The sequence below is a fragment of the Sorex araneus genome, chromosome 1 (genome assembly GCF_027595985.1).
Source record: "Sorex araneus isolate mSorAra2 chromosome 1, mSorAra2.pri, whole genome shotgun sequence".
NCBI classification, from domain to species: domain Eukaryota; kingdom Metazoa; phylum Chordata; class Mammalia; order Eulipotyphla; family Soricidae; genus Sorex; species Sorex araneus.
In genome coordinates, this window is record NC_073302.1 from 125,262,713 (window position 1) to 125,287,411 (window position 24,699).

Consider the following 24,699-nt stretch of genomic DNA (forward strand, 5'->3'; position numbering starts at 1 on the left):
AGAAAATGTGGGAAGTTCTCCCTACAGAATGCATGAAAGAGTATAAAGAGGATGACTAGATATAGGGGTGAGGTTAGACTCTTCAGAGAAAATGACCAGCATATGGAGCTCTGATGGGAAGTTGAAAGTGAGACAGTGAGGAAGGGAAGCGGGAAAAGAAATGTATATGCAAAAGGAAGCCAGCACATTGCTCCTGGAAGAGGCTTCATGCCAGGCACCGGGAATCAAGAGCATCATTGCTCTGGGCACTCATTGTGGAGGGAGAACAAATGATAATTAAAATTGTTTTCTGTAGATTTTAGAGGGGAAGTGCAACAGTGCTAAGGTACTCAGGTGCCACTTCCCCGGTTCTCCGCCCACTGGGCCAGATGGTTGCATGCTCAGTGCCAAGGATGCAAAGTTGCTTGGGACCACCAGGACCACAGATGGCAGTGCTGAGGTCAGAGGACCCTGCAGTGCAGGGGTCAAACCTAAGTTGGACACCTGCAAGGAATGCATCCTAATCCCTGCACTAACTCCCTGGTCCCACAAGAAGTACTTTTGCAGCAAAGTGTTTGGGACTGCGCCTGGAAGTACTTCGGGTTTATTCCTGACTCTGTGCTCATGGATCACTCCTGGGGGTGCATGAGGCACCCACAAACAGTATTTTAAAGCAACTATCTTTATTCATGGGAGGTCTGCACCCCCTGATAACCTTGCAGCATTTTTTCACTCTTGAGCTCGGGAGAGTTTCAGAAAGAATTATATTTGGCCTGAATTTCAAAAACAGCAGTTGCCTTGGAGAGGTAACACCTGTATGTTTTCATATGAGGGCATGGTTTAAGTATACTGTTCATGAAGGAAAACACACACATAAAAATGCCAAGTTGACCAGGGCCAGAGAGATAGCACATTTGTCTTGCACATGGCTGACTTGGGTTTGATCTCTGGCATCTCATTTGATCCCCTGAGCCTCCCAGGAGTGATCCCTGACCACAGAGCCAGGAGTAAGCTCCAAGCATGATTGGATGTACCTCCCCCAAACAAAAGCAACAGAAAAAGAATACCAAGTGGAGTGATGCTAAGGATTTATGTTTCCTTATGGATAAATGTTAATACTGGTATGCAAACTTTTATACAAGGTCAAAGAAGGTTAATATCTTTAACCTTCCATATGCTACCTATGGAAGGTTAAATATATTGCCTTCATAGTTAATATGTTTTCATAGTTTGTGTGTGACTTTAGTTTGGATTATGAATTTGTTCTTAACGGTGCTATTTAGGCTGAAGAAAATGTTTTTGCTCTGTTTTTTTCCCCTATTGTTTGTTGTTGTTAAGCAGCACCAAAAACCATAAGCCAACTCTGTTGTATTTTCTGTTTTAGATTCCTGCCGACCTCCAGTAGCACCCCAAAAGCCCTACATTCTTGTGGTCTCAGATACTGAAGTGGCTATATCTTGGAAACCTGGAGTTAGTCAAGGAAGTGTCCCTATTGAGTACTATTTTGTGGAATTCATCAGGTAAGTTTGTATGTTGCATTCAAAACCCAAATGGGTGGACCTTAGTTATTCCAAACCTGACAGTGGACTAGAGGGAGTGTCTGTTAACCGCATGTATGTTTAAGAGATGACAGACTTGCAGAAATGTCTCTCGACTGTGAACTAAAGCTATGGCCCTATGCTGTCCTGGGGGGAAAGGTTTTTCTCTCTCAGCCTTTCCTTTTGGAGGCAGCGGTGCCATGATGACCGCCATCTTTTAGAGCCCACTAAACAGAGGAACGAGCTTGCAGTGAAGAAATTTCTGGCAGAAATTTCTCTGGACTTAATTACGAAATGCCAGAAATCCAAAACTGCGTGGCTGCTCTCACAGCCACGTGACCTCATGTGCTCTTTATTCTCAGCAATGGAAAACAAATTATCAAATGATGCCTTTCCCACAGGTCTGATTGTTGGGGGAAAATTCCAAATAATAATAGTGAGTTTCCTGTTGAAATATTGAATGTAATCAAAGTAAAGAGAGAGTAAAGTGAAAATCATCAGTCACACAGGTGGGGGCGGGGTGGGATGGGAGGCAAACTGCGGTTCTTGGTGGTGGGACATGTGCACTGGTGAAGGGATGGGTGTTTGATCATTGTATGACTGAGACTTAAACTTGAAAGCTTTGTAACTTTTCTCATGGTGATTCAATAAAAAAATAATAATTAAAAAAAAGAGATGACAGAGGTGTGAAGCCTATGTTTATATACTGTCCTGGGCCAGCATCTCCTCTCCTTTCTTTGTTGGTGATGGTAGAGGTGGGAGAAGGACCATGTGGAAAACCTGTCCCCCTATACTGTTATCCTCCAAAGTTAGACTGTCCTAAACTCTGAAAACTTTTGCAACACCATTGTCAACAAGACTCTCTGTCTTTTATTCTGAAAACAGGATTCCTGGCTTGGAAGCATTATATTTGAAGTAAATATTTGATAGTGACCTTTCTCAGGGGATGGGAAGAAAACTATTTAAAAACAAATACAATTTTGATTTTCTTTATATCAGTGTTGCCATGGGGCAAGTTCTGTGGATTCGTTTCAGCTCTATTCTTTTGTCTACTCCCCAGTTCTTGTTATTCAGTTTATCAGAGATTAGAAGAGTAATTAGAAGTTCTTCTAAGATCACACAGATGTAAACACATGCATTCTCAATGCTACTATATAATTTTAAAGAAAATGACTCTTTCCATAGCAGTTCTAGTGGTGGTTGGATTTTGAATGAAAGCATCTCATTCATGTAAACGTGGGTTTTATGATCTCTACATTAAAAGTGATGGACTTTGTAAGAGGCTGCTGCTTCATGCATTCATAAAGTGACTACTTCAACACCTAACTCCTAAAGCTCTCTGAAGCTGAAACAAAGAAATCTGCTTCTGTTTCTTAATTTCTGAATCCTTGGTGGAAAAAAAGATATTTGTGTTTTCTGAAATATTCTGCCTGGACTTTCTTGAATATTTGCGCTCAGTTTGTTTCAGATGGAACTTGTTGAACTGCAAAAGTCAGAAATTTAAAAGAATATGAGAGTGATACATTGGTTCTTTTGACTATAAAATCTAGTGAAAAATCTCAATTCAGAGAAGACTAAATCCATGTCAGCTGGGCAGTTAGTTAATCTTTGATGTTTTCCCCTCTGTGGGCTTTCTTTCCAGGATGTCTCTTCCCATAAGAAAGCAAGATGACTTGTGGTCCCTTGAGACCTTCAGTGTGCCATCTTGACTCCTCACTGAAAAAATTGGCTTTTTCTCTGAAGCCAAATTAGAGTTTCAACAGTCATTCTCATTGGTCAGAATCAAGTTCCTCATATATCTTAACCAATCACTGTGACCAGGGATGAAAATCCTTAATTGGCCTGAATGGACTCAGGTCACATTCTGAACTCTGTAGCTAAGAAATGGTGGGTTCATCAGAATCAGACTCAGACTACATGGATTGAGAGTAAAGGGTTTTCTTCCTCAAATTAAAATTATAAGCCAGTGGAAGAACAAGGAAGAGAAGGAAAACATGTACTCTGCATTCTTAAGTTCCAGATTTGTTGCATAAATATTCTTTCGGTCAGGAGCATGGAGATAAAACACGCGAGAGGAATGTAGAGAGCATGGAAGGCCAAGGCTCGTTCTGGCTCAAGGCAAAGAGCAACTGCCAGACGCCTCCTTTTATTCTATTTTTTATCAGTTACATCCTAATGACTTTATCACAAAGACTCACTAACGAGAGTACAGAGAGTTATAGAATGAGCATTCGTCAAAGGAACATCAGGGTATACATCGTCTTATCAAAGCTATGCTGTCAAAGCTATGTTGTTATAATTAAAAACGCCAGAGGAAGATATGGAACTGGACACGTAGGTTCTAAATATTGACGTAATCCCACATTCTTGTGGTTGGTTACACATAGGCCAAAGAGAAGGCTCATAATGATACTGATACTTGAAGGATTATACTGATACTTGAAGGCCAATCCAGATTAAGGATATGTAAGCGGGGGCTGGGGGGAACTGCTGCCTTGTACTGCGAAGATAGTGTATGACTAGGCGGGTGTATGAGAGCATGTTGTACTCCTCTAGATCATCGGACTCACAAGTTTTTAGCTTGCCCACTTAGTGAGAAGTGGGGCCTCAGTTCTGCTTCCTGCTTGCAGGGCAGCATCCAAAGGCTCATCCTAATATCCTGGCTTAGCACCAACACAGATTAAAAGTTTTCATTGAGCATAGTTTACAATCTTGTTGTTTGGACTAATTTGGTAGGTACACCCTGGAGTATGCATGAAGAAGAAAAATTAAGATACTGATTCCAATTGTGTCTAAAAGTGCAACACAGGGAAGTCTTCAAAACTTACCTTTTCTTCCATAAAACTAGGACTGAACCTTCACATGGGTCATTTACTTGTTTAATACCAGAAAGCCAAATGTGATAACACTTTTTGAAAACTGATATTTTTTCAATGGCATCTAGAATATCATCTGTGGAATCTCCCAGTGAAGGTACTGAGTCATTTATTACTAATAATATGCTAAATAATAGATATTTAAAATTTGTTTTAAGTCTGACATGCACATAAGGTATAGAAATCTTGATTTTCTAACATGTATGTATTATAATAGGTAGAACATCTAAAATTTTCATTGAATTTAGAGCCAGAAGTTCTGGGAGAGGTTGCCCTAGGAGAGACACTTCTCGTGAGGTCTCAAGGCTTTTGATCTCCTAAGGCAGAGCCTGAGAAGGATTTGGTACAAGCTTTCTTTTGTTGGAATAAATAAGAAAAAGTGAGTAGCAAGTGTGAGACAGAGAAAATGCCATGTAACTGCATGTTATGTAAAGCACTTCTACTAGCTCTAGAGAGAGCCTCGGAGGCTTGATTCCATTTGTGATCTCTCTGAAGTGTACAGTATGCCTCTCTAATCTGCCTATAAAAAAAAAATAAGCTAACTACCTATAGGCTTATGTTCTTTGTTGATGGGGCTAGGGTTGCCATGCTGTATAATTCCTACATTTCTAGAGTCTCTGTGACTGGTTTAAGGACAGGGGTCCTGGGGTAGAGGAAGGAGTGACATGAGCTCAGCATGTCCCAGTGCTTAAGGTTGGATGCTGGCTCCTTGGGGAGAGTCCCAGTTCACACGGAATTCTCTACACCCCAGCTGCTGCTGTGTTCAGAATGGGAACACAGGGAGGTGACTAGGGCCCCAGAGACACTGCATGCAGTGTTCTCATCTGTACAAACACTGGTGATAACTATTTCCAAGCTCCAAGTGTCTGGTTAGGAAGAACACATGAAATCACATATGAGAAAAAGCTTTTAGATATAAAAATTCTATACAAGTACAAGGTATGATAGGTATTATACCGACATTTAGTAATTATAATATGTCCACAGCAAAAGCACATTTTCACTTTTACAGCTACTCCTAACATTTGACTCAGGCCTTAAATGTTTATGTATAAATATTTTCGAATGTTACACCCATCTAAAGCTAGTTTCAAATTTAAGGTTTTTAGCCATCTTGGAGAATCAAATGGAACCTGTTAAAATGGAGAATGTAAGTCCTGCTTCCAGTTCATCTTAAGATTTTACTTTGAGGGGCTGGAGTGATAGCATAGCGGGTAGGGCATTTATTTGCCTTGCACGCGGCCGACCCGGGTTCGATTCCCAGCATCCCATATGGTCCCTCGAGCACCACCAGGAGTAATTCCTGAATGCATAAACCAGGAATAACCCCTGTGCATCGCCGGGTGTGACCCAAAAAGCAAAAAAAAAAAAAGAGAGAGAGAGAGAATTTTACTTTGGGCCTGTAGAGATAGTACAGTGGTAAGGTGCTTGCTTTGCATGCGGCCAAACTGGGTTCAATCCCCAACATCCTATATGGCCTCCTGAGCACTGTCAGGACTGACTTCTGAATGCAGAGCCAGGAATAAGCTCTGAGCACAGCTGGGTGTGGCCAACCTAAAAATTGCCTTTATTTTGTCTTTCAGAGTACATATTTTGGTCAGAGCGTCTATGTTCCCATCATTATTATCAAGCCAGTATGTCCATCATGGTACTATTGTTGCTCAAGATTTTCATAAAGTGTTTAGCATAATGGGTAGAGTCTTGCACGCAGCCGACCCAGGTTCTATTCCTTCATTCCTCCCAAAGAGCCCGGCAAGCTACTGAGGGAATTCTGCCCTCACGGCAAAGCCTGGCAACCTACCCATGGCATATTCCATATGTCAAAAACAGTAACAACAAGTCTTATAATGGAGACGTTACTGGTGCCTGCTCAAGCAAATCGATGAACAATGGAACGACAGTGCTACAGTGTTACAGTTTACACCCAGTAGACATCCAATATGCCTTGTTCCCCCTCCCCTCACCAACCTACTCTCATACATTTCCCTTTTTATATATTGTTTTGTTGGGGGGGGGACCATACCCAATAGCTCTCAGAGACTATTCCTTGCTCTCTGTTCAGGAGTGATCCCTGGCAGTGCTTGAGGGGCCTTATGAGGTGTTGCAGATCAAGCCTAAACTGTAGGCTGCAAGGCAAGCCCCTTCACCCTCTGCTTTCTCTTCAGCCCTGCACCACTTCTTTGTTTACAAAGAAACTGATTCTCAATTGCTCAGGTTGCTTTGTTCAGCTTCAAAATGTCTCATTGGGGACCAATAATAGATTGGACCAATAATATATTCTGATTAGAATTGGAATCTTCTAACTTTCAGCCTATGACTCAGTTTACAAAAACCCCCATCCCATTTGTGTCTGGGCTGGAAACATGTCTCCCTTCTGAGATGGAAACATGGATCCCTTCTGCAGACTGAGGCCACAGGAAGCTGCTGTTTTCGGAGGTTCAAGAAAGAGCTTTCCCTGTTGGTTACTTAATGTTTGCCTGTAAAATGAATCCCCACCTTTGTTTGTAAACATCTGAGTTTATCTCCTTACAGGTGAGGACCAAGGATATGGGTTTAAAGAGAACTTTCCTGGAATCCAAATCTTAAACTTGAATTGGTGTGAATGATCTCAGGGTGGGGGTGAGGGCAGTGGTTGGGGTTCCTCAGTTACTCTGTTTTCCCCCAAAGAGATCTTTTTAATTCTTGAATTCCTTTTGCTCTGCTACCTCCTGTGTTCAGAAGCACCTGGCAGGCGTCCCCTTGGGAGCCCAAGTGGCAAGAGCTCAGAGGCAGGCTGTCTGCTGGTCAGGATAGATGCTGGAGAAATCAGTTTATCACCAGGCAATGTCTTCAGATTTCAGCTCCCTATATGAACTGTCTCTGTGAGATGATGAGGGTCTTTTAACCCACTGCCTTGGTAGGTTCTTATACATTTGATGCTCGTATGCCAAATGAATAATGTACCAAAGATAGTGGGGGGGTTTGTTTGTTTTTTTTTTCTTTTTTTGCTTTTTGGGTCACACTCAGCGATGCACAGGGGTCACTCCTGCCTCATGCACTCAGGAATTACCACTGGCGGTGCTCAGGGGACCATATGGAATGCTGGGATTTGAACCCGGGTCAGCCGCGTTCAAGGCAAACGCCCTACCCGCTGTGCTATCACTCCAGCCCCAGGTAGTGTGTTTTTTAAAGTATGAAATGATTTTAAATATTCAGCTGAATAATAAAAAAAATTAACCTGAGAAAGCAGACTAGAACACGAAGCTAATGACTGCTGGTTTGCTCCTGTTTCCTTGCCCAGTTCTACTTCCCCCAATAACCCTAGGCAGGCAGAGGTGAGATTCGGGGAGTCTTGAATCTTGTAAGAGAGAGTCTGCTTGACTTCAGGCTCAGGTAAGAGAAAGCATTAAGAGGGAAGAAATTTTTATGATCTTCCACCCAAAGTTGGCCTACTGGCTGCACATTAGCTTCCTGCTAACAGTAAAATTTTAATCAATGTAGAAAAGACTTGAAAATGCACATTCCAAGTAAGCCTCTAGACTACAACATATTGGTGTTAAAAAAAATCAGAGATACTAATAAATGAGAAATGGTGATGTCTCCCTCTTTTCTTGTTACCTAATTTTTCTAAACAGAAAACCCATCCACTTGAGGTGAAGGAGAATATTTCTTTTTCAAAGTGATACTAAAAAGTTCTTTGCTGGCAGAAATGCCTAGTATTTATTAAAATAAGAGCTAAGCATAAATATAGCTACCTATGGTTGAAATGTTTAGGCTATAAATATCTGAGAAACTTTCCTTCTTCTGCCTAAGAATTTCCCCAGGGCAAGCCCCTTTTTCATAAGCAAAAAATATCTATGCTACAATGGCAATAGAAACCAAAGACCTAGGGAAAATATTCTTTTCCTCTCACGGTTCACTTGGGAAGTCATGTTTCATGCATGTTAATCTACCAGGTTGTTAAATATAAAAAATAGTCTTTTTTTAAAAAAAAAACTTATCTGTAGGGGTTTTTTATATAAAGATATAATTTGATTAGTTAAAATTGCTTTAGAGAATTGTGTTGTCAATTTCTGGAAAGGGTAGATTCAAGTATGTTTCAATGGCTGTTTTCAATTTTAAAAAATTCCTTCACTAGGTTATTTTGGGTCCATGTGAAAGTTTAAAGTTCACTGGTGTGTGTTTTAGGGCCACTGATAAAGAAATGTTGATCTTCAAACCTTGGTCCAATTCAGAGGTATTAATAAATGAGAAAGGGTGATGCCTCCCTCTTATCCCTTTTGCATCCCTTATCTGGTCCTTATAAATGTTTTCCATAGCAAGACTTGCCATATTCCTCTTTACTCAGGGCTGCTTTTAAGCTGCTTGCAAATGCTCCCCTATTGGTTTCGCTCGAGAATTTCAAGGTCTTGCACACCTGATTGGATTTGCAAAATTATTTCATAAATTGATATTTTTGTCAAAAGGCACCTGCCCCTCTATCCCATTGCATCCCCCTTCTTAATCTATAAGTAACAAATAAGTTTAGTTAGTTTCCCCTGGAAGGTGACTGTGAAAAGACGGTTGCTGGAATGAAGATCGAGTCTGGGTTTCAGAATGGAGCTGAACAGATTATGGATTTTCCTTGAATAGTTCTAAAGGATGATGTGATTTGACTCATAGTCAAGGGAATGGAGTGTGCATATTTAAAGAAGTTTCTCATTCAGAATAAAACTTGGGAACATTTCTCAGATTGGTCCAAGTGTGGAATCAGAAGATATAATCTGAGACACAGACCTCTAATCTTGGGACTAGTGGCTTAACTCCAATTCCCAGCTTCCTTACGTGTAAAATAAAGCTGGTGACTCTGGTTTTCTAATCTCCTGACAAAGGGCAGGCTGTATAGACTAGTGATTTCATGTTCATGTTGTGGTGCTAAATCATTTAAATTCTACATATGTCCACACACTTTTGAATCCTCTTAAGCAGATGTTTTTAAAAGATTTTTCCTACTGAATCACTGTGAGATAGACCCTTACAAATCTGCTCAGGATTAGATTTCAGTCATACAGTGTTCGGTCACCAATCCCTCCACCAGGGTATGTTTCCCAGCACCAGGTGCCCAGTTTCTCTCCCATCACTCCCCCACCCCACCCCAGTCTGTCTCTATTGCAGGCACTTTTCCTCTCTCTCTCTCTCTCTCTCTCTCTCTCTCTCTCTCTCTCTCTCTCTCTCTCTCTCTGTGTCTCTGTCTGTCTCTTTGTCTGTCTCTCTCCCCTCCTTCCCCCCGTTTGGGCTTTGTGGTTTGTAACACAGATACTGAAAGGTTATCCAGTATATCCCTTAACTTATTTTTAAAACTCAGTTCTTGTCAGTGTGATCATTTCTAGCTATTATCGTCATACTGACTCCTTCTCTATCTTACCTACCCCCCCACCCCACACACACTTGTGGTTGATTACAAATATTGACCACCTAGCTCCTGTTTTCCCTGGCTGTAGATATTAGTCTTCAAATATTTATATATATATATACATATACACATATATATATACACCACAAATGAGTGCAGTCATTCTATATATGTCTCTCTGTTTCTGACTCATTTCACAGCATGATATTCTCCAAGTCCATCCATTTATAAACAAATTTCATGACTTCATTTTTCCCAATAGCTGCATAGTATCCCATGGTGTAGATGTGCCATAGTTTCTTTATCCATTCTTCTGTTCTTGGGCACTTAGGCTGTTTTCAGATACTGGCTATTGTGAATAGTGCTGCTGTGAACATAGGAGTGCAGATAATGTTTAGCTGTGAGTTTTTGGACCCCCAGGGTATATTCCCAGATTTGGTATTGCTGGGTCAAATGGGAGCTCAAGTTCTGGTCTTTTGAGGAATGTCTATATTGTTTTCCAAAAAGGCTGGACCAGTCAGCGTTCACACCTGTTAGTATCAAATATATACAAACTACTGATTAAACTTTACAAGAAAAAAACATTCAACCCCATCAAAAAATGGAGAGAATAAATAAACAACGAAAACTTTCTCAAAGAAGAGATTCAACTGGTCAAAAGGCACATGAAAATATCCTCTACATCACACATCTTCAGGGAGATGCAAATCAAAACCACAATGAGATATCATTTAAAACCACAGAGACTGGCACACATCCAAAAGAATAAGAGCAACCAGTGCTGGCATGGATATGGAGAGAAAGGGACTCTCCTTCAGTGTTGTTAGGTGGATATTTTTAAGCATCCCTCTGCCTCAGACTCAAGGATAGAGATGGTATCTTGCATAGCTTATAAATTGTTGTAAGATTAAATGAGATTATGCTCATAAAATGCATAGAATAGCACCTTGCACTCAATAAGTGCTTGATGAATGTAAACTATACAAATCATTGCTATCATAACTTCAATATATATAATCTGATATGCATAGAAACATTTGCTTTCCTGGATGGAAGCCTATGTGCTAGTTGCCAGGACATTTACATATTTTTTAACCCTAATTTATTTAATTTATTTTTATTTATTTTTTGTAGTGAATCATTGTAATTTGTTGTTTTTTTTTTTTTTCTTGAGTGTTCTGAGTTTCCCCCAAACTAGCTCTGTTTAACCTTCAGGACCTCTGCTTAAGTAGTCTAAGTATCCTTTCTCTTAAGGAAGCCTTTCCTGTTCTATCTCAACTAAGTTAGGTAATTCTGCACTATTTCCTGGCAGCTCTCAGGACACTTGCAGTTCTAGCGTTCAACATCTGTTTTCCTACCCTCATCAGCTCCTCTCTATGGACTCCACACTTCAGATCAGTGCTGTGAACATTTGGCTACAGTCTGGGACTGAAAGCAGAAAATGCCAACTCCTATCTTGAGGCTGGCATGCACACTTGTTAACGTCTCTGTGACTTCCATGTTCAGAGGGGGAAGAAAAAGTAAAGTAGAGGTGATTGCAGTGCTTACCTGGGAATAGTTATGAAGCTGAAAAAAACAGCTATTCAGTACGTGAAAGAGAGGCTCACGGACAATTGGCTTAAATGTTGATTCTTTTCTTTCACCCAACCATGTGAAAATGGAACTGCATTATTACCCTTGCGCAGGATGTTAATGAAACGAATCTATCATTTCCTTTACAATGAAACTCAGAGGCCACAATAGAAACCAAAATCCTAACTCACCAACTGCAAAAATAAAAATTAGACCAAACTGCATGGATATCTACATGCGCCTCCTTTCCTCTCTTGTGACCTAAAGTTATGCATTGTTTTTGTTTTCTTATCATTATAGTTATACTGGTATGTGGGAAGATTTCAAACAATACCTAAATGTGCAAGACTAATGTTAAAGTTTTGCTTTTTGGGTCACTCCCAGCGATGCACAGGGGTTACTCCTGGCTCTGCACTCAGGAATTACTCATAGCAGTGCTGGGGGACCACATGGGATGCTGGGAATTGAACCTGGGTTGGCCGCATACAAGGCAAACGCCCTACCCGCTATGCTATCACTCCATCACTCCAGCCCCTCTTTCTTTTCCTTTTTCATTTTTTTCTTAAAACTTAAATTTTTTTATTATGGTACCATGATTTATAAAGTTATTCATAGCTGAATTTCAAGAAATGTCCCAACACCAATTCCACCACCCATGTGCCCAAGTTCTTCCACCAATGTCCTCAAGTTTTCTCCCTCACCTAACCCTCCCCCTTGATAGATAAGCTTTTTAAGTCTTTTCCCTTACTTTGAATTTTTTAATGGAAGAACCATTTTCCAGACTAGTGTTTGGGCTCAGAAATTCTGGTATCCATTTCTATTCCTCCACTCAGGCTCCAATGAAAGTGACTTTCTGCATTTTTTAAAAAAGTTTGATTTGCAAGTCTGCAGATTGATTCTATGAAGCATCACTTCCTGCTACTGTGATCCTTCCTGATTTCATCCCTGGTCAGATTGATGGGAGTTGACATAAATTGAATTTGTGTGCAAGAGCTATGGGAGCTGTTTGTAAACTCTGAGAGTTGTGCTCTTTTGTGGCCCCACCTGCACGCTGTGTGCTTGGAGATTATATTACCCCATCCTATCCATCTGCTTGTCTTTGGGTTGGATTGAACTAATTCATAAAGAAGAAGGCTGAAAGCTGAAGGCCAAAAAAATCCCAATCTATTTGTTTTAACTGATTATTTAGTGGTTTCAGACATTTCTCTCCATTGTATTTTGGTGAAGAGCAAATCCTGCAGAAAACCAATCCAGGAGCCAGAGAGTGCAGGGGTTCAGATGCTTTCCTCACATGTTGTCTAATCCAGCTTGATCTCACGTGGTCCCCAGAACATTGCCATGAGCAGCCCCAGAGGCCCCCAGGCACCACTGAGCTGGCCCAGAGAATCCCCACTAACTACCACAAGCCCCCATCAGTATGGAAGCCTAAAGCCTCGCATCGGACCTAGCTGGCCACCTCAACACCGATTAGGATCAATTCCATGCCCCTCAACCCCCCTATATTTAAAAAAACTAACACACACACACACACACACACACACACACACACACACACATACACACACACAGTTCCCTTCCAGGGATTAGGAGATGTACAGTGGTTAGGGCACATGCCCAGCATGAGGTTGATCCAGGTTTGATTCCCAGAACCACATGGCAATCCTCTGAGCATTGCAGAGTGCAACCCTACAGGCCCAAAGCACTGCTGAATGTAATCCGGGAGGGTCCCAGTACAAGTAGGTGGCCCAGACATTCCCTAGCATGATAGGGTTCAAATAGCATTGCATCCTCTGGCCCTTGCATTTAACTGAGTCCCTAAGTCTTCAGAACACCACTTTGGAGGTTTCCTCCGAATTAGTAGAACTGTTCTGAGGGTGAGGTTTTCTTTCGAACCCTGGATAATCCAAGGCCCTTTTCTTAGAACACTGTGCCCCCACCTGCCCTCGGTAATTCCCTAAGGAATCCATGAATATAAGCCAAGGGATCACTTGTCATTAGATGGATGCAAATTACGGTCTTAGGTTTACTAACTAAATTTTAATGTTTTTTTTTCAGCTGTGAATGCAGTCAACGAACCACCAGGGTATTAGTTATTCTTGCGAGTTTGTGATCATTAGAATCACAGATGTGTTCTTTTCCCATTGTAATTGTTGCACATATTTAAAAATACCAGTTATGCTTATCACTACTCTGAAATTATTGTAGTTATTAAATCTATTTCTTGGTATTTATACTTAATATATACTAATAAAGAAAACACATATATAATTATATCACAATTTACTATTTTCCATTGTTTTCAGTGTAACTGACTTCCTATGTGATTCTGTGCATTTTATTTTATGTACTTAAAAGTATTCTAGCAGAAGTTCATAGGCTTCCTTCAACTGTTGAAGTGGCAACACAGACAAGGTTAAAGACTTTTATCTTAGATAGGGAGCAAGGGCCAAATAGTAATTTCAGCTATATAGTAGTCAGTTTTTCAATGCTCCAACCCTACCATTGCATCGGGGGAAAGCAGCCATTGACAATACCTAAACGAATTAGCATGGCCGCAATCCAATAAACCTTCAGCTACAATTAATTATTGGACACTAGCTAAAGTTCATTGTCTCCTAATTTAGGGCATTGGATTATTTCTACATTCAAATTCTGATATTTCAATTCAACTCAATCACCCTTTATCCGATAACTGTTAGGTTCATATATTCTTCCTTAAGTACATATCTTTTTTTTCTTTTGGGGTCACACCCAGTGATGCACAGGGGTTACTCCTGGCTCTGCACTCAGGAATTACTCCTGGCGGTTCTTGGGGGACCATATGGGATGCCGGGGATTGAACCCGGGTCAACCGAGTGCAAGACAAACACCCTACCTGCTGTACTATAGCTCTAGCCCCACCTTAAGTACATATCCTAAGAAACATATCTTAGGTACATATCTTAAGGAACATATGGACCTTAAGGAACATATCCATATCTTAAGGAACCTATCTTCTATGTGCAAAACATGTAAGAACCTTAAGGATGAACTACTGTCACCCTTTTCTTCACCTTTTTTGTTTCTTTCATTTCCCTAGAAAATCATCCACAAGGTTTGTCAAGGCATCTTGGATTTTTTGTGAATTTAGTAAGACTTCTAGAAATGAATAGAGGGTGGTGCACAGATATGTCTTGGATATGTTTTAGTACATGTATTTATATATTTTTAATGAATATGATATAATTAATTAATTAATTAATAATGGAATCACCATGAGCTACAATTACAAAACTTTCATGTTTGAGTTTCAGTCATACAATGATCAAACATCCATCCCTCCACCAGTGTACATTTTCCACCACCAATGTCCCCAGTCTCTTATCTCTCCCCCGACTGACAATTTCCCTCTTACACTCTCTCTACTTATAGGTATTATGGTTTGCAATACAGATAGTGAGAGGCTATCACGTTTGGTCCTTTATCTATCTTCAGCACACATCTCCCATCCTGAGCAAATATTTATGTATTCATGTGTCACTTACATTAGAAATACTCACCTAATATTGTTGGGATTGTTTGTGGGAATTAAATCTTTTAAGTTAGTGAAAATCAGACATCATTTATTAAAAATAATACATACATCCCTTAACCACTCTATTTTACCATGAATTTTGCAAATATACATCAGTTGATCACACTTTTAATGCTTGCACCTAATGTAAAGACAAGTATACTTTATCAATTTAGCTTTATCAAATCTCAAAAAAATTAGCATAACTAGTCGGAACTTATTTTATTCATTTATATAATATTACAACAGATCAAAATTACAATTACAAGCAGAAAATAAATAGGTTTTATAATAGTAAATAGGTTTGAGAATAACAACTAGCTCTCAGTAAATTTATTGATAAATTAATAGAGAAAATTGAGGGTCATTGATTACTTTCACAAGTTGTTTAAGTTGATTAATCACAGCAGCTGACTATAAGTGATACAAGAATACAAAGAGAGGAGCTATCAATTTATTTACTTAATTATGGTTAATGTTTGTATATGTTATTCTCTTATAGAGAGATTAATTGTTATATCTAATAGGATCTGTATTATTTACTCTATAACTATCGCAAGTGAAATTTACATGTAGTTGGTACTTCATATACTCAAATCACACATAGAACAGTTGTTCCTCTTATTTCTTGTCCACCCAAGGTTGCTCTGTTCCTTTTTATTTATGCAATCCCAAATGAATTCCAAACCTAATTTAAGTCCTTTTGGTCCTCGTAGACTTTCTCGAGGTTTCCAGTTCACATCAATCCATTCCAATATAGCACTTGGAAAATGCTATTATGGCTTCCTACTGATCCTTACATGCATTATCTCCTAATAATTCCCTGAGAATAATGGAATATTTATTGTTCCTTGGAGTCTCCAAGCACAAAGTTTCTGTGACAGATGCCCAGTCGCTATTCATTAATCATGTGCATTGACTAATCCAAGGCAGCCACCTACTGGTTTTGATGGTACCAAGACAAATGATTATTCTCTAAGGTTGTGGTTGGCTATGGAGAGATGTTCAAATGTCACAAGAAAGAAAGTATACAGAAAAAATATATATACCACTCAGTGCTTCTGTGAATTTAGATAAATTATTTTTCTTTTCATGTCCACAAGGTAGAATGGGACACATGACTAAATCAATGACTCCTTCAGCTTTGAGAATCATAATTATCTTTGATAACCTGATGAAAGCTATGAACCCTTTAATAGAAAAATGAAATAGTGCACACACATTAAACTTTGCATGAAGTTTCTAAAACCTTTAGCCATTTGGTTTAGAAACCTAAAATTTCTCATAACCATGCTAAATCCTTATTTTTTCCCCTCAGGAGACCATATAGAACGGCAGGCATTGAACCAGGGTAGGCCCTGTGCAAGGCAAGTGCCCTACCTGTTGTTCTATTGCTCTAGCCTTACCAGGTTGAGTGACAGCACTGGCAATGGCAATGCATTTTCCCACCAAAAAGAATCAGTGAGTGTATCATGATTCTTGAATCAGATAAATGGGCTTTGAGTGAACCTTGGCAGATAGCATTGTGTCTTCCAGACCCAAACTCCTCCCCAAATAGCTTCCAAAGGTGTTTCACTAATGTGCTGAGATGCAGGATGCCCAACACAATTCTAATCCATTCTCAGCAAAAGATCTTAAGCCCTATGGTGGCTGCCCGTCTTTACCAGATGGTTGTTCATTCTTAAACTACTCCCCCCACACTCTACTTCCACTCCACACTCACCCCCCCAACACACACACCATCTAGACTTGGTGGGGAAATTGCCAGGATAGCTGTTGCTATGGTGATTTGACTGGCAGATTTGTAGCTAAGATAAAATAATTTCCTTTCATGGAAAAGATAAAACTATTGCTTGAGCATGATGTAAGACAGTGTTTTTGCCTCATTATCTTTCAATCACCTCACCTTTGCACTCTTGTATGTCTAGAGACTCTAAAAACCTTTACATGCAAAACCCTTGACAGAATTAGAGGCAAAATGTTAAAGGTTTTGAACTGGCATTCAATCTTCCTGAGTTTTTCTCTTTCACTCTATATTATGAGATTAAATGTTAATGATTTCAATCTCTATTCGCTGGGGGGAAGTAACTTCCCTTACAGCAGCAAATGAAAAACAATCTCCCCCGTTAGTGGCGAGGGGCCCTACAATTGGTACATGAATATTGTTTCAGATATCTGCATGTAATCCTAAACTAACAATAGCCCATTCTGAGAATAGTTACAAATTATTTCTTCTACAAATGCCACTAGGGAAGGAGAACCAAGAGTTTTATCCAAGACCGCATTGTTGCTTTTTTTTTTTTTCTGACTTTGTTTTTAGGTATTCTCTGAGGCTTTCCTCTGTTAAATGATTTTGCTCTAATTTGAGTTTGTGAACATGTTTCTTTTCACTCAACTGAGGTTTTCTTCTTGATAACAAGGTTAGTTTACACAAGAAATCCATCTTTGGGGAAAGGAGAGAAAAGTAAACAACCCTTTCTTCCCTCAGAGGCAATGCCTGTGACTTCTGCTTCTCCAAATCTAAATTCTTAGGTCATTCAGATCCCCTGCCTTCCTCGTTAGCATGGGGAGCCCAGGATTTTTTACTGGACTTTTCCAGTCCTTTTGACTTTCAACCATCTCTGCTAATGTCAAGGTAGCTGAGGCGCAGATGAGACAAACCCAGTGATCCAGGTCTGTTCTTGTAAAATGATTCTTTATTTCCTTATCTGGAAACTACTTTATGAAAACCAAGGTCATATATTTTTGTTCTGTTTTCCTCCAAATAACTGTAAGCAGAGAGTTTAACAGCAGATTAACTAAGATATAGCAAGGAAGCAAGATGGAAGGTGGACAGTAGATGGAGAATAGTACCCCCCCCTCAAACTGTCACCCAAATTTCTCACCGGATATCAAGGATTTTAATCTACAGCAATGATCTTCACCAATCACCAGCTGTTTGACGTCAGGCACGCAACAGAGTGCCCTATTCAGTTTTCTATTAAATGAGTAGGGCCTACCACATAGGGTAGTTATAAGCAGTAAATAAGTTATGATAACAATTGTTGGTGCATCACATGCAGTTAGAGATGATAGTTCTTAGTACATAGTATCACAAACCTCCTGTTTAACTAAGCTATTCTCTCTGTTCTCCAGTCATTCACAATCATTCATTGAACTGATGGAGTTCTGGAAGTGAGATGTTCTTTCTCATGAATCAGGAAGGCCATATAGAGCAATGCTTTTCAATAGAAACAAAATAAAGTTCTATTCTTGTAAGAAAGGTGGAAATAATTTGTTTTTGTTTTGTTTGGGGGACACTCCTGATTGTTCTCAGGGTTTACTCTTGGTTCTGCACTTAGGCATCACTCCTGGTGGTGTTCAGTGGACCAAATGGGGTGCCAGAAATTGAACCTAGGTTAGCCATGTGCAAGGCAAGTACTTACCCACTGTACTATCTCTCCAGCCCTAATTTTTGATAAATATATAGTTAACCTATGAACCCAAAATAGCATTATTTCAGTTTATAATCAGTTGAATAGTTTGCACTTTTTTCTGTAGAATCTCATGTTTTTTTTTACATAACATGAGACTGACACCGAAGGACAGTAGACACAAGAACCAGGAAGATTGCTCCATAGTCGGAAGCCTGCCTCATAAGTGGGGGGAGAAGGTGGCTGGAATAGAGAAAGGATCACTAAGAGAATGATGGTTGGAGGCATCAGTCGGGACGGGAGATGTGTGCTGAAAGTAAATAAAGGACCAAACACTATAACCTCTCGGTATCTGTATTGCAAACCATAATGCCCCAAAATAGAGAGAGAGTATGGGAAAAATTGTCCGCCATGGAGGCAGGGGGAGGGTGGGAAACGGGAGGTATACTAGGGAGATTGGTGGTGGTGAATGTGCACTAGTGGAGTGATGGGTGTTTGATCATTGTATTATTGTAATTCAAACATGAAAGCTTGTAGCTGTATCTCACAGTGATTCAATAAAATTTTAAAAATTAAAAAAAGAATCTCATAATTTTTAAACAAATAACACTTGTAAATTTTATTTTTTTAATTTTATTTTATAAAATTCACAATTTATTACATTCAATATTTCAACACCAATCCCACCATCATTACACCTTACCATCACCATTATTTCAAATTTTGCCAACACCACCCAAGCCTGCCCCCAAAGCAGATGCTAAATAATTTATTTTGTATTGCTTGTTATGAATAATCCACTAAAAATGATCCAAAAAGGTTTCCTAAGAGGAAAGTATGTGAAAATTGTTGTGTCTCACCTTGGAGCTATTAACACCCTTATAAGAGATCATTAATGTGTTGTTAGAGTTTGAGTCTTGTGTGCTTATATATTATCAAGATCAATTGCCTTCTACTTTACACCTCATATGTGGTATGTGGTATATGGTATGCTACTCATACGTGGTATGCTACTCTTGGTACATCAGTGGCACAAAATATGGGATGTTGCTGCAGGAATTCTAAGATTTTAAACAGGGTACTAGAGTTGGAGTTAAATTTTATTTTATTTTATTTTATTTTTAATTTTTTTATTGAGTCACCATGTGGAAAGTTACAAAGTTTTCAGGTTTAAATCTCAGTTATACAATGCTCGAATACCCATCCCTTCTCCAGTGCACATATTCCACCACCAAGAATCCCAGTATAGCTCCACCCCGCACCCCCACACCCCTAACCCCCCCACGCCCCTAGCCCCCCCATCCTCAGCCCCCCCCACCTGTGTAACTAATAAATTTCACTTTACTTTCACTTTGATTGCATACAATATTTCAACAAAACTCACTATTATTGTTTGGAGAGTCTCTCCCCTAATCTACCCACTAGCTCAGGATGTAACTGAGAGCTTTAGCTGGTGGTGCTTACGTGCTGAGTAAGGTTGATGTGCTCAGGGTATATCTTCATTTCATCTTTTGTGGAAGGAAAGGAGAAGTTAGGGCCACAGCTAGTAGTAATCAGAGGTTAGTCCTGGCTCTGTGCTCAGGGGACCCTGCAGTGATGGGATTGAATCAGGGTGGGTTAGTGTGCAAGGCAAGCACTTTGCTCTCTCTACTGCCTGTCAGATGCTCTCCTTTTATCTTTTTAATTAAACACTCTTCTTTTTGTCTCATTTAAAAAAAAATTTGTATTGAATCACCATGTGAAAAGTTACAAAGATTTCACACTTAAGTCTCAGTCATACAATGCTCAAACACCCATCCCTTCACCAGTGCCCAGTTCCACCACCAAGAACCCCAGTATACCTTCCAGCCCACCCCACCCCACCTGTGTAGCTGATAATTTTCACTTTACTTTCTCTTTACTTTGATCACATTCAATATTTCAATATAAAACTAAATTTTATTTTTTGGAATTTCCCCCCCAAAATCGAACCTGCTGAAAAGGCAGCATTTGATCATTTGTTTTCCCTTGCTGAGAATGAAGAGATATGAGGTCGCACGTCCATGCAGTTTTGGATTTCTGTATTTTAGTAACTAAGTCCAGGGAAAATTTCTGCCAAACATTGCATCATTGCAAGCTCGTACCTCTGTTTAGTGGGCCTTATAAGATGGAGGTCACCATGCGGCCTCCCAGGAAAGGAAAAGCTGAGAGAGAAAAACCTTTCCCCTCCTGAGGCGGCATGGGGCTGTGGCTTAGTTCACTTTCTGGAGGCATTTCTGCAAGAAGCTGCTAGTGCTGAAGGTAGTTCGATGACCTCTGTGATCACGGGCGTTCAGCCACCTCATTTTTTTAAGGCAGGGAAGGAGAAGTTTAAAATTAACAGCTAGTTGGGGGCTGAAGTGATAGCACAGCGGGTAGGGCATTTGCCTTGCACTCGGCCAACCCGGGTTTGATTTCCAGCATCCCGTGTGGTCCCCTGAACACTGCCAGGAGTAATTCCTGAGTGCAGAGCCAGGAGTGACCCCTGTGCATGCCAGGTATGACCCAAAAAGCAAAAGGAAAAAATAAAAATAAAAGTAACAGCTAGTTAGTAAATAGTTAAGGCAGGACTTGCTGCTCTCACTCTGGGGTGTGTATCCTCACCCTATCTGTTGCCTCACAGATGTGAGGTGAAGTTCTGTGTTCTGTAGGATTTCCAGAAAGACTGGGGAATTCGAGTTGGCACCTTTGGACAGCTTTGTTAAGAATAAAAATGGCCACAAATAGAAAGTTGGGGGGATTTCCAATGGTAATGCATATAATTAGTCACCCTATAAAACTTGGATTTGTTTATGTTGTGAACAGATTGTAAATGGATGAAATCTGTCTCTCCTGACCTCTTGGAAGCAGGCTGCGAGGGAGGGTTTGTTTCTGAGCATCTGGAAGAAAGAGTCCTTGCAAAGGCATCCCTCAGCAGGGATGGTTCCTTCCCAGTCAAGGCTGTGTGAAGAGACGCGGATGGTGTTCAAACAGTGCTTCAAACTGCTCCTAAGCATGATCTACTTGCTTTTATTGGCAGGAACTTGAAAATGATGACCTATGATTCAAGATCGGGATGACTTTTGGAGAGAAAACACTAACTCATTATTATAAGCATTACTTCTGTGAGCTGGCCTGTCAGAGAGTCCCCCTTTCCTCTGCCACTCATGAACCATTGCTTCTTGTTTTTTTTTTTTCTTAACCCTTAAAGACCAGATATTGACCAAAGTTGGACCTTAATCCAAGAGCATATCCGGATGGAATCCATGGTTATCAGAGGCCTCGATCCAGATACCAACTATCAGTTTACTGTAAGGGCCGTCAATCCCTATGGCAGGAGCCCCCCCAGCCTGCCCAGTGATATCGCCAGAACCTACCGTGAGTACAGGGGTCCCTATGAAGCACAAAAATTGCTGGGCCTGAGAGCCCATTGGGCCGGGGTAACTTGGTACCTGGAAGGGGCCTCGCCCCTGTCTTTCTCCATGGCTTCTCCGGCCCTTTGGAAGCTCAGAGCTCTCAGTATGAACACAGGCTATTTCTATGTATGGGAGGTCAGCAGAAGATTTATTTTTGCTTCATCCTCAGGGAGTTTGAGGTCAGTTTTCTTTGACAAACACAGAGCATCCCACATACCAAGACGACATGTGCTGGCCCCTTTCCCACCCTTTCTCATCTCTGGATAAGATGGGTTCATCTTAGAATCTTAAAAAAAAAATCAAGATTCTTTGGAGTTGGTGTGTATTCCCACTAACCCTAAATCAAGGTCACTAAAGTGAAAAATCAAATTAAGTCAAAATGAAGGATGCTAAAGTGAAATCAGTTCTTCCACATGATGGTTGTGGAGGATCCAAAGAATCCGTGGATAGTCAAAAGGAAAGAGAGAACAAAAGGGAATCCACAGAGGCGGGGGGGGGGGGGTGGGAGGGATACTGGGACCATTGGTGGTGGAGAATGGGCACTAGTAGAGGGATGGGTACTCGATCATTGTATGACTGAAACGCAAGCACGAAAGTTTGTAAGTATGTAACTGTAACCCACGGTGATTCACAAATAAAAATTAAAATAAAAAAGAAAATGAATCCGTGGATGGTAAACATGTCACTGGGGTCTAGGCACTGATGCAGTTTCTGTGACTCACCTTTCTATCCTAGTGCCATCCTGGTACTGCAGGAAGCTCAGATCAGTCTCATTCAAATAAAGGGATGTTCTAGGGAAAGGCAGACCTTATTATATTTTTGGTGGAAGACCCTGAGACTTATTCAGCTTTTACCAAATAAAAGCTTCCAGCTCTGGTGTCTGCAGAGGTCTGCCCCAAGCCCAGGTTCCCTCTGCCCTGGAAAGGTGCCCCCAGCAAAGCAGCCATCTGCTTCCTGAGCTCTGCCTAGTTCACTTGTTAGTGGACCTGAAGCATTGTCCAACCTCTTTCCTCTCCTGATATCCACTCAGCTACATCCTGAGTCACCTTTGTTTCCAGGAACAGAGATTTATCAGATTCCCCAAGTTGTAGGAATTTGTGCTCTTCCAAATATGCTTAATCTTGAGTATTAAGCCTCCTTCCAACAGAAATATTGGCAGTTGTGGGTATGAGGTAAAACCACACGTTTTCACCTTGATATAGCTAGCATATATGACCATCCAGCAACTATTTCTATCTTCTCAAGAACCTAGAAGCTAAAACTGCCCTGGGCTTATAATAAAGAATGACACTCCTGGGGCTGGAGCGTTAGCACAGCGGGTAGGATGTTTGCCTTGCACGTGGCTAACCTGGATTCGGTTCCCAGCATCCCATATGCACCCCCCCAGGAGTAATTCCTGAGTGCATGAGCCAGGAGTAACCCCTTCGCATTGCCAGATGTGACCCAAAAAGGAAAAAAAAAAGAAAAAAAAAAAGAATGTCACTCCTGCTTTCTACAGAAGTTGTTCATCGCTCTCGTTTGAAAGAGAAGGGGGACCTCTTGCTGGATGAGATATATCTGTAGTCTAATGAAGCTTTGTGAATCAGGACTAAACCTTGAGGCATGCTTTCAGACCTGACTATAATTCGAAACATGGAGTTTGGCTTTTTGTGTCAGGAACTGAGCAGGCTTCCAATGCTGAGTTATCTGTGTTCCCCTTACTCCCCCTCTCTTTTAATTTCTCCTTCTCAGAGACAGGAAAGTAAAAGGATGAAACCAAACAAGTGTTGGCCCCAAACTGGGATGGAGAGATAGGTGGAGGGGGTGAGACGGGGGTGTTGGGGGCAGGGGACATGGGTTAAAATATCTCTAATTCTTTTCTCTTTAAACTGAAACATGGGTCTGCCCTTGGAGTATCCAACCATTTTTCCCTTCATGGATTCCAACTCTGCAGACTACATAGGATCAGGTACGTGAAAGCATTTCTGATATAGAATGTTATATGACAATCAGTCTCTAACAAAAAGTAAAATTTTATCATTTTAAAAATTGTATGCAGGGGATATTGTTGATTCAGTGAAAACTCAGTTAAGAAATATTCAAAATAAATATAATTTTACTGCTTTTACTTATGTGTGGTTACACAGATCAGTAGAACGGAAATAGAATTTATTAGATGATTTGTTTCATGAATACTTAAGAATGTGCTATAATTGGAATTTCAACTATGATTTTCCCAAGATCCTTTCTAATGTTTTAGAAAACACTTTCTTCTGACACATTCTTATTTTTCTATTAGTGGAGACTACTATTTTGCATTCAAAGCTATTTTTTATATATAGTTACCTAATTACTAAACAGCATTCATCTAACTAAATATGATAAATTCTAAATACCAGAGTAACCATTGCAAAAATCCCCTCCCCCCACCCCTGAGCCAGGCAATAGGCTATCAGCTCTCATTCTTCTATGAAATCCCATATTAATTTCCAGCACCTTTTATGCTGAAGGAATAGTATGCCTTTTTCTGCAATTTTTAAATTGAATCTTGAAAAAGTTTTGTCTTTTGTCACAAATAGTAATAATAGGAATGATGATAATAATAATAGTAACTAAGCACTGTCTTCCCGTTGTTCATCGATTTGTTGGAGTGGGCATCAGTAACGTCTCCATTGTGAGACATGTTACTGTTTTTGGCATATTGAATACGCCACAGGTAGTATTCAATATGCCAAATTGCCTCTGCTGTGCAGGCAAGATACTCTCGGTAGCTTGCTGGGCTCTCCGAGAGGGATGGAGGAATGAACCCAGGTCGGTCGAGTGCAAGGCAAATGCCCTACCCGCTATATTTGAACTCACATTTGGCTAGCTGCAACAGCAATACCACTTCCCTGAGTGGGAATGAGGACGTTAGAAAGTAAACAAAGTGCAGGGCACATTCTGTGTACAATCTGTGGACTGCAGAAATTCTGCCCACATAGAACAAGTCTATATGTTTCCCCCCA

At 40.4% G+C, this 24,699-nt stretch overlaps 1 protein-coding gene across 1 annotated transcript in view; it reads left to right on the forward strand.

Annotated features, from left to right (window-relative positions):
- The window catches only part of EGFLAM (EGF like, fibronectin type III and laminin G domains), a 188,323-nt gene that overhangs the window by 87,028 nt on the left and 76,596 nt on the right, over positions 1-24,699 (forward strand). Inside the window, exons 5-7 of the mRNA XM_055139954.1 lie at positions 1,364-1,499; positions 21,511-21,677; positions 23,649-23,663. Of these exons, the coding sequence (XP_054995929.1) occupies positions 1,364-1,499; positions 21,511-21,677; positions 23,649-23,663 (318 nt within the window). The remainder of the gene's footprint in view (positions 1-1,363; positions 1,500-21,510; positions 21,678-23,648; positions 23,664-24,699) is intronic.